The sequence below is a fragment of the Lissotriton helveticus genome, chromosome 4_1 (genome assembly GCF_964261635.1).
Source record: "Lissotriton helveticus chromosome 4_1, aLisHel1.1, whole genome shotgun sequence".
Taxonomy (NCBI): domain Eukaryota; kingdom Metazoa; phylum Chordata; class Amphibia; order Caudata; family Salamandridae; genus Lissotriton; species Lissotriton helveticus.
This window is the reverse complement of record NC_136063.1, coordinates 763,335,867-763,354,246: the sequence shown is the minus strand read 5'-3', so window position 1 is coordinate 763,354,246 and position 18,380 is coordinate 763,335,867. Positions and strand designations below refer to the sequence as shown.

Genomic DNA, 18,380 nt, shown 5'->3' with positions numbered 1-18,380 from the left:
AATTAAGCCATACTAAGTCCAAACCCAGTGAGGTACAGGGAAAGGTGAAGGCTGTGTGTGAAAAGGGAAACTCGGGAAATGGTGTATCACGCAGAGCAAGTGCTACGGATGTCGTGGTTACATCTCCACCAATAATTAATAAAGAATAATTATTATTATTATACTCAAGGTTGTGGCACCCATTCGTGCTATTTACAACTTAGTGGTAGTATAAGGTGTATCAATTGTAACAATTCTGCAAGTACATAGTGAACACAGTCCCGCGTGTATTCAATCTAGCCATAGTGGTGGTTTTGCCAGTTTATACATGTCTGCGAGATCTTACCTAGACCCATGAGGGTCGGGCCCCACCGACTGTCCCTGGGAAGGCCTGAGCGGCGGGGAGTCCCCTGCGTGGGAGGGTAAAATAGATATTTATTCTTTGTCATTAAATATTGTCATGGTAATGCGTGTGATCGCCAACCACGCTTTAATTCAATGTATGACCAAAGTTGACATTGTGATATTATTGTTGTTAGAAGTCAAGGGTGGTCAAGGTAATCATGAGCAACACGCTTCTACAATCACTCCTATTGTTAGCATTGGGGCGGGCAAAAGCGCGGATCAAGCAATGTTACATAGGAGTTTAAAGGAGTTTGGATAGCCCTTCGAGTGCTTAATGTCAATGCTGATGGTAGCGCGTGACGATCAAAGGGAAGGATTACGCAGTATTTAGAGGCAGCTCATTCACTAGTTCTGCTGTTTACAGGCGATCAAAAGCCTCAATCTCGTAGTGTTTTGGCGAGGCACCCTGTAGTGCGTCTGGATCATATTGGCATCCATTGAGCCCGAGGTGCCCCCACCGCCACCATCACGCCACCTTACCTGGATGCTCTAGGCGGATGGCTGGTCAGAACCTACCCATCCCACGGCGTCGGTAACACAGAACAGCCGGTAGACTGCTGTGCACTCCGTGCTCTGTTAAAAGCCGGTAGCCGTGAGGGTTGCGGCGGGATTGGGGGGCGTGTCCCAGGGGTTACTAGGGGACGCACCCAGGCATTGTATGGACAGAGAAAAGGGGGCAAGCGGGAAAGTGCTGCTTCAGCAGAGCTGAGATTGCGCGCCATCTTGGAGTGTAGCAAAAACCACAGCGCCAGGGATTAAAACGCTAGTGGCATAGACGCTTAGCAATAGTTGCAAAAACATAAGATTAGTAAAGACGAGCCCCAAGTGTTGGGACGGTCTGGGAGGGACATTTGACACAAATGACAAAAAATAATAATAATGCGGGGGCAAGCAGTGTTTGTGCATGTATAATTCATAGATTGAATTCGATTGGAAGTTGGAGTAAGTTTTCCATTCAGGCTTTATCTGGCGAGCGCATTCCAGGGGATAAAATCGTTAAGCCCCTGTGCATCAGTTTGGAGGCGATGCACCCAACGCTGCTCCATCTTGTACAGTCCTTGCTGGGTAATTGAGGGATGGCATTCCAGGACAGTCCATTTGACATCAGTGGGCAGGTGGTTGGATCGGTTGCAATGTTCGTACAGCTTGATATGTGTCTTTTTACAACGGATGTTGCTGTAGTGTTCCATGATGCGCAATTTGACAGTGCGCATCGTCATCCCAATGTAAATTAAGTTACAGGGGCAAATAAGCATATAGATACATTTGGCACTGTTACAGTTCGTATGCTTATTAAGATGCCAGATGAAGTCATTAGATAGTGCCAGGGATTTGCCCTGAATTGTCTGGGGGCAGATCACGCAGGAGCCGCATCGGTGGTGTCCCACGACAGGGGGTAAATCCCATAGGGTTTTCAAAGGACGTGTACTTGACTTCTTGGGACGGGTGTGGATAAGGGTGTCCCTGAGGTTGGCCGTCCTCTTGAAGGCAAAACGAGGTCGAGGTAGGTCAAGGCCTGCTGTGTTCAGGATGCCCCAATGTGAGATCACGGTCTTTTTAATGAAAGAGGAATTTCTAGTAAAGGACGTCACGCAGGTAATTGCGTCGTCCTTCTCCTTAGTGTGGGTTTCAAGGAGTGAGTCTCTGTTATTATTCAGGGCTCTTTTCATTGAGTTCTTTAAGAGGTGTGTAGGATAGCCCCTGTCCAGGAGCTTATGTTGTAAATTGCTTGCCTCTTGCTTGTAATCTGAAAGTGAGGTACAGTTCCTGCGCAGTCGTAAGAACTGCCCAAATGGCAGGTTGTCTTTCAAGGATCTGGTATGGTGACTATTATACAGGAGAAGGCTGTTGCGGTCAGTCTCTTTTTTGAAAAGAGTAGTAGTTATTTCTGTGGATTCCAACCTAATTGTTAGGTCCAAGAAGGGGACCGATTGTTCAGAGATTGTGCCTGTGAATTTCAGGAAGGGGTCCTGTAGGTTGATCCATGCACAGAAGGCCTCACAGGTGGCTCGATCTCCTTTCCAGAATATTAAAATGTCGTCAATGTAACGACGCCACAAGGTTAAGTGTGTCCGGAATGGGTTTTGTTCAGGTGGGTAGATATGATTTTTCTCAAATGCTGCCATATAAATACAAGCCAGGCTGGGCGCAAAGGTAGAACCCATTGATGTCCCGCTCACCTGGTGGTAGAGCTGTGACTCATACCTAAAGAAATTCTCTGTGAGGGCTATGTGTGCTAGCTCCATTATGAAGGTGATAGGGGTGGGAGAAGTCCATTCATCCAGCCGTAACACAGTCTCCACAGCTTCCAAAGTGGCCTGTTGGGGGATGTTGGTGAATAGTGCCTCCACATCCAGAGTTAGGAGAAGGTCCACATCCTCCCTGCCATCCACTTCGTCAATGAGGCGTAAGACATCCCTGGTGTCCTGAAGGTAAGATGGAATTTGCTTTACCACGGGCTGTAGGAAAGCGTCACAAAATTGTGACAGTGGCTCTAGGAGAGAACCTATTCCAGAGACTATAGGTCTTCCTGGTACTGGGGTAGTTCCCTTGTGAATTTTGGGGAGGGTATAGAAATATGGCGTGATCGGTTCCATGGTGGTAAGGAAGTCCGCCTCTTTCTTGGAAATCCATTCGTTGGTTTCACCCTCAATTATTAGGCTCATAATGGTCGTGGTTAGTCGTTTTGTCGGATCCTCCGTGAGTGGTCGGTAGTGATTGGTGTTAGACAATTGTCGTCTACACTCACGATCGTAATCCTGGTAGTCTTGGAGAACCGTAGCTCCCCCCTTGTCTGCCTGTTTTATGACAATGGACTGGTCCTGACCCAGAGTGATGGAAGCTTGTCGTTCTTTGGACGTAAGGTTTTGGAACTGCTTGATGGTAGGTTTATTTTTCAAACTGGTCAACACCGCACGCTCAAAGGTTAAGATCTCAGGGGGGACCATCCCATCGGTGGGAGTAAAGGTAGAGGGTTTCCTTAGTCCGGTATCATCATTGATGGTTTCTGGTGCTTTGTCAAAGAAAGCCCGAAGGCGTACTTTCCTAAAAAGTTGTTGGATCTATGATCCTACCACTGCTCAAGAAACCTACCTTGGACCCCCTCATTCATGCCAACTACAGGCCAATCTTCCTTCTCCCTGCTCTGGCGAAAGTGACCGAGAGATACGTGCACAGGACAATTTCCAGTTTCATCGAAGGAAACGACCTGTTAAACGCTTCGCAATCCGGTTTCCGTGCTAATTTTAGCACGGAAACGGCTTTACTCGAGGTCACTGATGCCATCAGGGAAGTGCTCGATTCTGGGGGAAAGGCCATGTTAGTTATGCTTGATTTGTCGGCGGCCTTCGACACCGTTCCTCACGATGGCCTCCTTGTAAGACTCTGGGAATGTGGCCTTCGTGGAACGGTGTGGAACTGGTTCAAATCCTTTCTGGCCGACCGCCGGCAAATGATCTGGGCGCCCCCTTTCTCCGCTGATATGGCTCCGCTAGAGGTGAGAGTCCCTCAGGGCTCCATTCTTAGCCCCATGCTTTTTAACATCTTTATGGCCCCTCTAACGGCAGTCGCGGAGTCTTTTGGCGCCCAGATCATATCATACGCCGATGACACCCAGCTCCTATTCACAAGTGATAGGGGCGGGTTGTTTGATGGCATACAGATCAGGGATTGTCTTGGTGCGGTCTTTGAGTGGTTTAGGTGTCATGGCTTAAAGTGCAACTCCGATAAGTCGGAGTTGCTCTTTTTTGGCTGCGCTCCCGAACCTAATTGGAAATCTTGGTGGCCACAAGATATGTTTCCCCCTGACAATGTGTCTTTCAAGACCAAAAACTTGGGAGTGATAGTGGACAGTGAACTGTCCTTTGGGCCTCACATCTCGTGCCTCTCAGGAAAATGCTTTGGCATTTTGCGGATGTTGAGGAAATTTCTTCCCTTAGTATCACTCAATCATAGGAAAATAATTGTTCAGGCCTTGATTGGTTCTCGACTGGACTACGCAAACGCTCTTTTCTTGGGTCTACCGAAATATCTTTTGACCCGTTTGCAAGTAGTTCAGAACTCGGCAGCCCGAGCCATCTATGGACTCCCGAGAAGAGCAGGTGCCACTGTTTTATTGAACACCCTACACTGGTTACCTATCTCAAAGAGAATTCTTTTCAAAAGCCTGACTGTGGCCTTTAAAGCTCTACACGGCACAGGCCCCAAGTACATTGGGAAACGTCTTTCCCGGTATTTACCTAGCAGGACCTTGAGGTCATCCTGCCTGTCCATGATGACAGTTCCTGCTATTAGGCGTACAAGAATGGGAGGTCGGTCGTTTCGCTACCTAGCACCAAAGGCTTGGAACGATCTACCATTATCACTGAGACAGGCTCCCAGTCTTCTTGCTTTTAGGAAAGACCTGAAAACGTGGCTCTTTACTAAATAGTTCTCTCTTCCTTTTTCTGTTTGCATTTTGCTGTTGTGTGGTTGTTTTTACCTGCCGATATTCTTCGCCAAAGCGCCGGGATGCTCCACGGAGTAGCCGTGCGCTATAGAAGAAATAAATTAACATAACATAACATAACATAACAGGATGCCAGTCAAGTAATGATTGTGGGTAATTGTAGGGCCAGCTTTCTGGAAGAGGGGGCTGCAGTTATTAGGACTCTTGTGATGAACTGGCTGGCTGCATCACATTGCAGTGTGATAGTTGCTGCACCCACGATGCAAAAGTCAAGTGAGCACCAGTGTCAGTAAATATTGTAGTTTAACCCTGCTCATGGCTCACTTGCCCCAGGGTACATGGACTAGTTCAGCTTTTCTGAGCAACATAGTGCTTACATGTGCTAATGGGAACCAGCGTCTCCTAATTAAGCCCCAGCGATGTTGTATCCAACGCAGCGTCATCACTACTCTCACTGAGTGAGGCTCGTGACTGTAGAATGACAGCTCTTGCTGGCTGACGCCAGTGTGCTGAAAGTTACTCTAGTAATAGAACAGACTCAGGAGCTCTAAGTGTTTTGAAATTGCATTTCAGCAAGGTTATGCGGAGTCTGGCACTGAATGTGTTAGACTAACCCCTAATGCTTGCCACTTGGCAGGGCGATTTAGAACGCATGATTCGCTGAAACATGAGGTAACAAATTCAGGTCGTAGACGGGTACTTCTTAAGAATAGCACTTGCGGTTATGGGTTCACCCTGGAGTGATATAGAAATGACCTGCAAACCCTCAGACCTACTGGAGCATCACAGTCCTCCTTTTGCAGTTTGATCCAGCAACAGTGACTTTATTTTCTTAGGGTCACTGGGAGAATGTACATTTTTGGTCCCTCCGTACCCATAGTGCAAAGATACATTAGGCTAGCCTTGCCTTTCTTTCAGTACTCTATTAGAATGGAGAAATGGGCATCACACCCACTTCATTGCAGATCATCAGTTTAAGTTTCAAGTATTTCAGTACCTCTGTCCTTTTTTCACCAGTGGATCTTCACACCCCTTCGTCTTGAAAAGAAACACATTACCTTTAAGTTGATCAGAGTGGGCATGAGGATTTCACCATTTGGTAGCTATAAAGCTGTGCCAAGTGGTGTATTCTTTACTCCATGTGATACAGTAGAGGATAAATTCTAATCGGTATGTATTACGAAATTAGATTATTTGGTATTAAGACCTAATCAGATAATGTAAGTGGACTTTCTCAACCTGTACATCTGATTCCTTCTACATCTGATTCCTTCTTGAATGCTTCACCTACATGATTTGTCATGACATTACCCCATATATGCACAAGGGAAGTTACATGTATTTTGAAGCATTTGTGGTAACAAATTGCAAAATCCTTGACTATCTCATATGCTAGATCACGTTGTTATTGGGTTTGGAAATCCTGAAGGTTTGGCCCGGATTAAAGAGACTTGACCTGTGGTCAGATTTAGTCCTTCCTAAGATTGCAGGAACGGTCCTTTTTATCGGAAACTGTCGAAAATCGATATAATAAATACATGTATAATTTATGCACATCTCATATTTTAAAACTAACCTGTTCAGAATGCTGAAGTTGTCTTCATAACTATAAGCTGAAGGCTTTCGTTGTAATATTGTGAAAATGAGCTTAGATAATGCAAGAGATTGGGAATTGTCAGTAACTTTGCCAACTTGCTGAGCTGTAAATATGCAGTAATGCTAATTTGTAGAGTGTTTAAGAAGCACAGTTAAAAAGATAACCTATCCATACTCTCATTTTGTTTTTAATAGGTTGGAATTCGTGGCAAAGATATAGTTATCCTCGGGGTAGAGAAGAAATCTGTTGCAAAACTTCAGGAGGAAAGAACGGTCAGAAAAATTTGTGCTCTTGATGATCACGTCTGTATGGCGTTTGCAGGTAATTTTAAGATTGCTAATATTACCTCAGTTAATCGATGGTGTATTTGTGTGGTAAGTGCTATGGATTTCTTTGCAACTTAAAACTTTTTGCAGTAAAAAAATTCTGTCAGTTTCAAACTAATCAGTGATACCTTTCAGACTACACCTACTAATGCAGAGGTTCCTGCAAATGGGCATTTAAAGGTGCTGACTAGCTGCCATCATACACGTTATAGGACCACCTCTCCGTGTTTGAGGGATAAATTAGCCATCCTCGAATTGACATAGAGTGGATCAGTTGAGTCCACCCTTTTTGTTAGATCCATGGAAGGAAGTTCTCCATCCTGCTGTCATTATAATAATTTTTTAACTAGTGACTATATGCGCCTAGAGACCCTGCCTTAATTTCATAGAAAACATTCATTGGCAGTGACAATAGGTCTTGCATAAATGAAAGAGCCTCTTGAGAACTTAATTAGATACGGCACTTGATACGTCACTCTGCCACTCTTTATGCACACATAGTAGTTTCAAAGCCTGTACTTCACAGAAAAGAGGACTAACTGCATTATTTCCTGTAATTCACAGTGCCGGATTCCTTCCTAGGATATTTAGCTTCCCTAAACAATTAAAACATTAAATGGATGTTTAACAGTGCATTTTGTGTTTCGGTGCTTGCAAAAAGAAAAAAATACTTTCATAATGACAGTGCTTCTCTCAGAGCATTAATCTGCGCACCAGACAAGCTCGTCCATGCAGGCCAATATTAAAGCAAGTCTCTATCAATTAAGCCTCTCCAGTGGCTATAAATAAACATTGTAAATGCAGAACTTGCACTTCTTTCTTTCTTACAACAGAAGGAAAGCACATTTTAGAATACATATTTTTCATTTTCATACAGTGTGCTTTGCATGTAAAATGTGCCTTAAAATAATACACATTGTTGCCTAAAACTAATTTTAAATATTCAAGCATTATCCACAGCAAAAAAAACACATTTCTCAAACCATTGACAGGTTCAGCTGCAGAATACTAAATGGGTGACAATCAAGCACTCCAGTAAGGTCTGTAACCTTTAGCATTCACTTGACACCCTAACCAGCACAGGCCTATTTAAATGCACGTATGCTGTCAACCTTCGGGAAACACTCCGAAAATTAAAAATATGTGCAAAATTACAGGGGGCAAAGTTATACACAACCAATCTCAAAAATTGCCTTACAAGGATTATCACAGTGAAAATCTTCTATCCCTCAGGGTTTTGTAAGAGAGAGTGACCGTACCAAAACACTTTGCCTACTACGGTAATCTGAGATTTCATGTAACCAAATATCTGTCCACAGCCTGTAACACAGTGCAATAGCAATCCACCATGGCTCCAACAAATGCTTTTCATAGTATATAAGCCAAGCCTACTGCCTTTCCATTACTTTACATAATGAACCTATGGCATCGGACATAACTTCCCAGTGAAGCAATCGACCCGTTAGCTTTTCATCATAACCAACTCAGGCCAACTCAGTGTAAGTTTCCCTGAAGACAACCATTAGGCATGCAGTCCTATAATTACAGCTGGAAAAACAAAATAGTATCCCTCCTAAGAAGGACTAGCAAGGATTATGAGTTGTCGTTTGTCGTTTCAAAAGCTTTATTCGATTAACCACTTGGCTGCTAAGACTTTTCCCCTCCTGTGCTGACATTTATTGAATCCCATTATACATGACGAGTTCACCTTGTCATGAGCACAGCTCCAGTGTGCCTCATGACGAGCTCACCTTGTCATGAGCATGCAAGAGGTTAAAAAATAATCATAAAAGCACATACATTTTTTTTTAACATTTACAATCCATAAAATTGTGTTCTAGTGCAGTTGTCAAAAGGAAGGGAAGACAGGTTTAAAAGCAAACGTTGAAGAAACTCAGTGCATATCCACGTAGCAGCAAACAACCAATGTATGTTAAAAGACCATGCTTTTCCTTGTAGCCATTGATTTTAGAATGTAAGTAGCCGTAAAAAAAGATATATCTGACTCTTCTAAAGTGAACAGGGTCATGGCAGATTTTATAGTTGTTACTGCATTTTTTTTAAACAGTGGTTTAAGATAAGTAATGCGATAATACAAGTATAAATCACAAATAAATAAAAAATGCGTGGTGCTCTGTTTCGTGACCCCATCACAGGGGCATGGTGCAGAAGGATATTTTTTTATACAGGGGAACGCCACCAAATAGTGTACGATTCCTAGTCTTAACCTAGTGAGAACAAACCGATGGGATGGTCTAGTAACTACCGTTAGATATTTTTGATAACCGGTAGTGACCACATTGGAGTAATAATACTGGGGGATTGTTAACTGCATATTAGCATCTCTATGTGCTTGGGCTTTCTTCTTACAGATAGATATACTTGATCTCTTTCTTGGGGATATCGATTACACTCTCTGGGTTAGCCATAATATTAACGTTAAACATGACCCTAAAGGTTATTACCACATAATGAATCCATGGAATCAATGAACTTTTATCTAGGCGAAGGCAGTCACTGATGGTGCTTCTGGTAAAACCAGTTTCTTCCTTCAACCAAATCGCTCTCCATACCATCAGGGGTCTTAACCCGATTAAATCTGTCAGATATTCCAACCCCACTTCATGATGTACTATCTCAGTAGAGGCAGACATAGGTAAACAAAGAAGTTTAAAAAAAAAAAAAAAATCTTCGACTTGCAAATCCTCATGGCGGCAATACCCCCAGACACCAGATCCATTAGGTGCAATTGAGACACATCTTTGACGATATATAGACATCATGTCATGGATGCGGCGGTCCCCCAACTTAGTAGCAAAGTTAAATACTCCAAAGGCACTTTTGGCCATCTTGGCTCTAAAGTTGGTTATCTCCTGCGACCACATGCCACTACTGCTAAAAGTTATACCTAGGTAGCAACATTTTTCTACAACTTGTATTTTTTGGTCCTCAATATAGAATGGTCTCAATTTCCTCATTTTTTTGCCACATGACATAATAAATGTCTTAGTATTGTTAATCTTCAGATTCCTTCCCCTAATAAAACCTGAAAACCTATCCATTAATCTCTGCAAGCCAAGGGGTGTTCTCGATAAAAGCACCGCATCATCTGCGTAAAGCAGCACAGGGATAACTTGACCCTCAGCTTGCGGGGCGTCACAATTAACCAATTTAAGTTCTGCATCAATGGCATTAATAAAAAGGGAGAAAAGGAGGGGCGCAAGGACACAGCCTTGCCTTATGCCTAAATTGACCTTGATTTTATTGGTACATTCTCCTGCTTGACCATACCGTATATACGGGCAGATAATTTGGTATAAAGTCTGGCCAGAAAATAAATAATTGCCTCAGGGGCACCTAGTTCTAGTAACGTTGACCATAATAGGGAATGATCGACTAAATCAAACGCGCTACTTAAATTTGCAAAGCAGAGGAAAAGCGAACCCTGTTTAGGATTATGAGTTAAAATCTTCTATTGCTGTGGTTTTTAGAGGGGTTAACCAACACCAAAACCTTTGCGAACTATGGAAATCTGTGTTTCCTTGTAATAAATTAAATAAAAATAACTTTAAAAGCCTCCCCAATGCAGACTGTAATACACATTAATATCTATCCACCCTTAAATCCCTATTGACTTTAGCAAATACTTTTCATTATGAATGTCAGGTCTCTGCCTTTAATATATTATTTTAACTAAAAGAACAGATCAGGCCTACATCTTTAATAGTTGGCTTCATATCATAACCAAAACAATCTTCCTGTATGGAGCATAATCTTACTCACAGATCAAAAAAGTGCAATGTGGTCACTGAAAATCATCAATACTGGGTATTTTTGAATTTTAAGGCAATGCCCTGTACCCAGAGCCAACTGCCCTCAGCCAGTAGCGTAGCAAGGATGCACGGCCACCGGTGTAAAAAAGGAAAATGGTCCCTTTAACTGCTGCTGGACTAGTAACATTGAGCAATTTTCAGGGTACTGTGGGCCCCTCAGGGCTCTGGACCCTTGTACCACTGCACCTGTTGCCCCACTGGTATATACTCTGCCATTTGCTGTGCCCTCAAGACAGCATAATCTGTGATGTGCATGGCAAATTCCACATCTTCTGCACAGAGCCTCCTTTTCATGGCATATGACTGTGGTAGTGGTTTCCGGGTTGTAGCAGATTATGCTGTCTACCCAGGACCTGCTGGCACCCACCTTTGGCTAAGCCCTGTGAGTTTTGTTTATAGCATGACTCCTTGAATGAAATAGCAAAGAGTAACACACCATGACCTGAGCTCACTGATTATGGTGAATGCCTTGTCCAGCATGCTCGATGCAGGACAGTTTGGGGTTAGGTTAAGGCACAACACGTGTCGTTGAGGCAAAGTCGTGGCATGTGCTGTTTATTCAGGGGCCTGTGAATATCTTAACAAAGCCAAAACATCCTAAAAAATATTGTTAAAGGGAACTTATCGTCTAATCAGGCAGAATAGGATGGTACAAAAATATAGAATTCCCCTGAAAATAGCTTTAAATGAAATGCCAAAGCATAAAAAGTCACACTATTATTCACAAGTTATGGTGAACTGTGAAACGGTCACTCCTTCTTTGTTTACGATCTTAAACATTAGATCTCAAATAACATTACAAATGTTGCCACAAATGATTGCTTATTTCTAAATCTCTTGCTGGTTTTGTAAATAAAGTCATATTTATGCATGCCTGCAAAGCCAGTTAGTTTTTGCTAAAAAAAAAAAGCAAAAGGCTGTGCCCAGTGGATTATGGCTTCTGTTTCTGAGCGCAAGACCTTTGACTATACCAATCTGCCTAATCGAGAAGTATCGTTTTTCTGCTTTGGCTTTGCCAATAGTGTTCAGCACAGTGGGTTCCGGAGTTGGGCAGAGGATCTGGTTGGAGGTCAAGTCTTGTGCCCATGGCTGAAGGTTGTTCCGAGAAGGCACTAGGGTAGATGAGCTGAGCGTTCTTCCTGACCAGCCAAACCTTAAGCCTAGGGTTTGTGTAGGCATACCCAAAGTCAGTGCTCCATGTTTAACTGGCTGTGTGGTGCAGGAACACTGTTCTCCTAAACTGATAATTTCAATGATGATGTAGTCTGACACATCATGTGTGGTCAAGAGCAGCACAATTTGGAGGAGTTGCGGTTGCGTGACTATAAATGGCAAATTTTGATGTTTTGGGTTTTGATTAATAACCTTTAAGATCGCTTCAACTGAATGAAGTGTTTAGTTAAATTTCAGTGTTTTCTTTTATGCCACATACCGTAAATTGTAATAAACCAGAATAAAAACTAATTTTAGTATGGTCCTTTGAAAATAAAACATGGCGGAAATATAGATACATCATTGCAAACCTCATTTTAGTTGTAATTCAAGACTGTCTCTTTAAGGTTTACAGCTGGGGCATACATTTTGTTACATTGTCTGGTCTTAGGTTGCCTTCTGTCAGTTTAGATTACCATTTGTTTTGACCATCTCCCCTTTCAGCCACTATTTCTTTCTTTATAAGAGTTTGTAGAGCGCTGTAGAAATTTCATTGGCCATACAATCTTTTTCTGTTGGTTCTGTTGCTTGTCTCTGTTTCAGGCCCATATGCCAGGCTGGAACACAATTAGCTCTACAAATTTATTGGTAATTAATTTTCCCTTTCACCAGCTCTTAGTTCTTCGATTCCCCTCTGATACCAATGGCATATCCTGCAGATGTATTTTCCCCATTTCAGTCTTTCTAGTACACAGAAAATTGATATCTGGAGAATATTAAAGAGAACTTACTTTGGTGTGCATATGTGCCTAGTGATTGGATTATGGATTTTGTGGTTATGGGGACTCTTTAAACGTAAGTGGAACGGGTTCACACAAGCCTCTCCAACTCCTGCCTTCAGATAGCAGAGCTTCAGCCTCACTGTGTAGCGGTGATGGAACTAGAGGTTGGTTAGCTCCAAATAGATAAACGGTATCATCATTGAAAAGCTGCAATTACCCAAGTACACACCTAGATACAGCAAATCTAAAGGTGAATATTCGTCATCTGAAAGATTTCAGCATCATATCAATCTCCACAATGACACAAACGTCTACAGGGTAAACCCTGATACAAAATGGGCCCTTGGAAACAGTTCTCCCCTTATGGGCACTGTAAGATTGAGAGATTACTCTTCAAATTGTTTCCTCATTAGAAGTAGATGTCAGTGTGTTCCAAATCTCAGCAGAAGAATACCTTATTGGTTCAGTTTGCGGATGACTCATCACCTCCACTGTCGGAGCTAAAATTCCTGACCATCTGTGAAAATATTAATAAATACTATTTTTTAGGTCTGGATAGACACAGCTTTAGCTGTGACCAGAGCCTATGTATGTACATGGTATTTGAATAGCACAGACATAGCTAAAATGCAGTGAAGTGCTTTACGGGGTCAAAGCAAAGCATAAAGTTAATGAGTGATAGAGCTGGATTATGGGCCGTTAATGCATTGTGATGTAATGTTCTTTAAAGCAGTGAGTCTTCAACTCTTTCCAAAATAGGAGCTGTGTTGATTTGGTCCTGATGGGTACAGGAATATTTTTTTAGACCTTGGGTAAATAAATAGAAGCATTATGCTCCTTAGTCTAACAATGTTCTGGCTGCTGGTGTGCCTGAGAACCACCACAGGTGTTGAACTTGGCTGAAATATAAGAGGGGAGCGCTGGCTGTGATGGCTTTATAAATTATGCAGCTGGAACTGAAGATGGCATGGACCAGCCAGAAAAGCCAATGCTGTTCCGTCCCTTCAGGATGCGGGTGATGTGATCTTTTTTTTCTTCAGGCCCTTGATGAGACTTGCTGCGGCATTTAGGATTCCTTTAAGGAGTGTCAGTTTGCAGTCTGGGAGGCGATGGAGCAAGGTGTTACCATCATCCAGCTGCATGAGTAGGAGGGCTTGAACAGCAGCACTGAAGTCTTTCTTGAAGAAATAGTTTGACTTTCTCTTTCTTTAGAAGAAAGAGCTAGAACCAGGCCTCTTTGTGGGTTTCTTTGGCAACGTGCTCCTTATGGCTGAGTTTGGTGTCAAGAGTGAACTCCAGTGACTTGGCATTTGGTAAAGGTTGAGGTTCAAAGCTGTCAAGCAGGTTTGTACTATTACTCCTTTTTTTCCCCACATAACGGGCATTCTGTCTTGGGTGGGTTGAGCTTCAGGTAGGTTTTGGACATCAAGGTCTGGATGATGTGCAGGCAGTGTTTGAGGTGCTGGATGTCTAAAATAGAGGAGACTTTGAAGTGGAGTTGAGGATCATCGGCATGTTGGTAAATCTTGAGCATGCTATCTGTGAGCAGAGCACCAAGCGGGCCTTTGTAGTTTGAAGACACGTTGGTATGGAACCTTGGGCCAACTCTGCACATGGTTTTTTAAAAATAAACATACTTTTTTGGATTTATCGCTGCACAATACTTCTTATATCCACTATTGCTTGAGGCATACATTTAACCCCGTGGGGTACTACACAGTGCTGCTTCTCTTTGGGTATGTTTACAAAAGGAGTAAAGTCCATGAGTGCATGTGGAATTGCATATACTAGCGCGCACACAATGCATTATGACCTATTCATACATATTCAAAAAATAACATACTCCTCTAAACTACCCCTTCCCTCCCACGTGGCTCACCCCTCTTTACGCCCATGTGGATACAAGATTCAGCTCTATCGAGATGCTATATTTGTGCTAAGATATTCGGAGTTTGTGCATTTCCCTATGACCGGCGGTGTTGACTAAGCATAAAGTCGCTACCTATAGTACCGATTATGGGGTGCACTTGTGCCCTACTTTGTGTTTGTATTGTTAGGGATTCTGTGGCTTTAAATGTTTCCAATATTGTAGTGTGTTTTATCTAGGTACCTGAATCAATATCCTATTCTTTGCCCTTGTCCGGTTATAAATCAATAATATCCCTGCAACGGCATAGAAACCCTTTTCATAATTCGGTCATAACGCATGCTGTCACATTAAGCAAGCCTATTCCTCCAGCCCCCTAGAAAGCACACCGAGTTCTTAAACAAATCCAAGCCTCCAGCAACCTGGGAAATCCCCGCTGCTTTGTTTTGATTTCGTCCGAGAACTCCTGTAAAGCACTGTAAGAACGACCAGTTCTTAGTGACATCTTTATTGACGTCTTATGTCCAGCCTTACGTCAAACCCGGCACCTTTCAGGTATAAATATACCAACGTTGCCTTAAGCAAACACACGGTGGTGATGAATCTGGAGCAGCTACTACTTGCCCGAGAGCCCAGCTGATGCGAGAGCCCACGGACGCTGCCCCTCCCTTTTGACGCGCTAAGAAAGACGCTGTCTTTTCTCTTCTCGAGAAATCCAGCCTCCAGCGTTTCCAGCCTACCCTTGCGGGTGACTGGGATACCGAGTCCTGAGAGAGAGATACCAGCCCTCCTGCCTTCTAATACCCAGGTACTGAACTGACTAAACCCTTACAGAGAATTCTTGAGTCAGATTCTTGGCAAAACAAACTTAACTTAAACTGCTGCTTACTTACTCCCTCCCATGTATTAGGCTTAAGTCAGGTACACCGGGGTAGGCGTAGTTAGAAGCACCAGTTGAGTACGATTAGTCAATGTATATATGTATGTATCTATTTTATCCATTTTAAAGTATCATATGGCTAAGAAACCATATCAATGCTTTTACAGTATTATTTCATAATCCTGCTTTTACTGTATGCACTTTACTTAACTATAAGTATTGCAATCGTAGCAATTAATTTCTCTTGTATGAGGAAAGAGACTGCACAATAAATAACACCTTTTATTGAAAACGCCAGTCTCTCTTTTTCTCTGCAATCTGGTGAAACTAAGTACGCACCTTTGACTGAGTGAAATAGCTGTCTTTTGTTTTCACACGACTCTAGAGATATACTCTTATTCAGGGAGAGCAAAGTTGTCATGTTTTATGGTTGTCAGAAACTAAATCCCTTCTTGTCTATCCAGGGAGGTTAAACTCCTCCTCGCTTATTCGAGAAAGTTTCTAGTGAACTCTGAGCTAGCTGGCAAACACTTAAGTCTAATATAGTCAGTAGAGACCTAGTTAACCTCAGTCCTACGTCTACACTACTGAAGATATTATTCCAATGCGCAGAGCCTATTGGGACTATAGGAACTACACTACATGGCGCCCAACGTTTGGTAAGGCGATAAATCTAACGCAAGACGTTAGAGTAACTCAGTCGTGCTTTTTCACACAGACCCTTTCTCCCGTAAATACTCCAAAGACGTCTGGAGTGGGTAAAAGGTTAAAATCCGCCGGAACTTAGTAGAAAGAGATTTCTATGTATAGTTTTTGGTTTATTCAACGTTGAAGGATACAGTGTTCCAAAATATTGTGCACCTAATCTTTGTTTCCTTGAAAACTTAATCTGCAACAAAAAACCTTCTTGTCAGTAAAATGTCAGACAATGAAGAAGAAAGGGAGGCAGCTAGAATAGCAGCTCGTCTCCTAGAGGAAGACGCAAGTCTCCTACAGCAAGACCCGAATGCAATACTCATTCCGGTCAACATAAGAAAAACTATAACTCTTAAACTAATCGAAAATGGACTAACATCGAGAGGTGGTACAGTCATATTCGTAATTGAGGCACATGAATATCGGCTGACAGAGGTATTCTATTCATGGATAAACTTTCCAGCAGGAAACGCTGTCACACATGAGTTCCACTATTACAAAATAGAGGAACCACCGGATATCTACACTCCTTTCGAGGAGGTGGAAATCCCATTAAAATACCAAGAGCACCTGCTCTGGTTTAAAGGCGCCCTAAAACACAATAATCACATCACCAGGCTCGGTCCACTAGGTAGACCAGGAGCAACGTGGCCGGTTCTAGCCAGCTACACACCACACCCCGACATTGAAAAAATGTCAATACCAGAACTTTTGGTTCAGTTAAAGCAACTGATTAAAATACATAGACAATTAGTCCAATATGTAATGCGAACTTCAACAGTCCAACCAGCTATTAACATTCCACAGCTGACCCCTCATCAGGGGAACATAAACAAAATTACACCACAGAACATACAGTCGTGTCTAGGTAAAGTACCCGCAAAACGGGAACAAATTCCATTCTGGTTAGCACAAAAAATCACTGAAATAGAGGCAGTATTTCCGGATACTACCCCTACTGAGAAACACAGAATTCTGACTATCTGCCTTCCAATGGGGATCGCACCACATGTGGAGGACTGTGACACTTGGGGCACAGTCTTTGCTTCCATTTACACAAAAACACATGATGTTCCGTCCATGGCGGTAATACCAGATGTGCTAAGACAAATTCAAAACAAATACGGTCCAGAACCTGCTTTAACTCTGGGTATGAAATTACTGAAAGACTTCAAGCAGGTCTCAGCTTTATTATTATCTAACATAAAAGGAGAAGCAGCATCTGTGGCGATCCGCCAGAAATTGAAAGAAACAGATATAGCAGAACAACCATTTGAACTTGCCAGAATCATAGAAAAATCCTATGAAGAGCTAGGAAGAGATAGTTTGGGTGGGAAACCAGTAAACCCCCAACTAACTGAAAATCCGGAAAAGTTATTTATTAAAAATAATCTAAACACTCCAAAAAAGAGCTGGGATGGAAATAAACAATCCTCTCCCAAAGAAAAAAGATTCCAGTCCAGAGGAAGGTCTCCTCGGCGGAGAGAAAGATCTCCGGACCAAGGACACAAGTCTCCCCAGAGGGAGCCCTCTGAGAAAAAATACAACCTTAGAAATAGGGATAATTTGAAGAAACCTGATAGATATCAAGATATTGATACACGTCCCTCTCGATCTTTTCAGACTTTCTCGCAGAAATCTGAAAGAAGAGGACGGTCAGAACACAGGGAAGAGCACGTCAAGTCCAAGACAAGGAACCTGCTCATCAAAGTAAAAAATTACAATTTCCAAAAAAGAAGGTAGCCAGCATTAAAGTAATCAAACATGCCAAGGATCCTGAGGACACAGCAGAAACGGAGAGTGGGCTCAGACAATGCTAGACAGCGCAGCAGAAGTGAGCATAGCTCGCAAGATCCTGATGAATCATCTGGAGACAGTGGACACGAATGAATACATTCAAGTGGAAACTGCAGACACCAGAGTTAGCAAACCTCATAAAATATACGAAATAACATTACGTATAGAGGAAGATAAGACTAGGAAAATAAGGGTTCTATTTTGGGATAACCTCTCCAAAGGCTATGACATCCTTTTAGCTGAAAAAGACTGGCCACCGGAGTTTGTCAGGGAGTGCCCTCATGGTGAAGAAATGATTATGCCTGCCTTCTCAAATCACATTTCAATTCATAAAAAATATACACTTGCAAGAAAGTGGGCAGTAGCCCAAGCTCCTGCATTATATAAAAACCATGTTGGATGGGATGAGGACTCTCCTCCTCACAAAATCCAGTTAAAAAGTCAACCAACTGCACAAAGGCAGTACCCAATTAAGCAAGAAGCTAAAAACAGGACAGGGAGATCTTAGATCAACTTGAATACCAGGGGGTGATTGAAACATGCACCTCACAAATAAATAACCCTTTGTTTCCTGTCTCCAAGCCAGACGATTCATATCGTCTAGTTTTGGACTACAGAC

At 42.6% G+C, this 18,380-nt stretch overlaps 1 protein-coding gene across 7 annotated transcripts in view; it reads left to right on the top strand.

Moving 5' to 3' along the window:
• Nucleotides 1-18,380, top strand: part of PSMA8 (proteasome 20S subunit alpha 8) — a 443,554-nt gene that overhangs the window by 10,827 nt on the left and 414,347 nt on the right. For all 7 annotated transcript variants that reach the window (XM_078687393.1, XM_078687394.1, XM_078687396.1 and 4 more), the window contains exon 2: nt 6,623-6,749. In XM_078687393.1, coding sequence (XP_078543519.1) covers nt 6,623-6,749 — 127 coding nt within the window. The remainder of the gene's footprint in view (nt 1-6,622; nt 6,750-18,380) is intronic.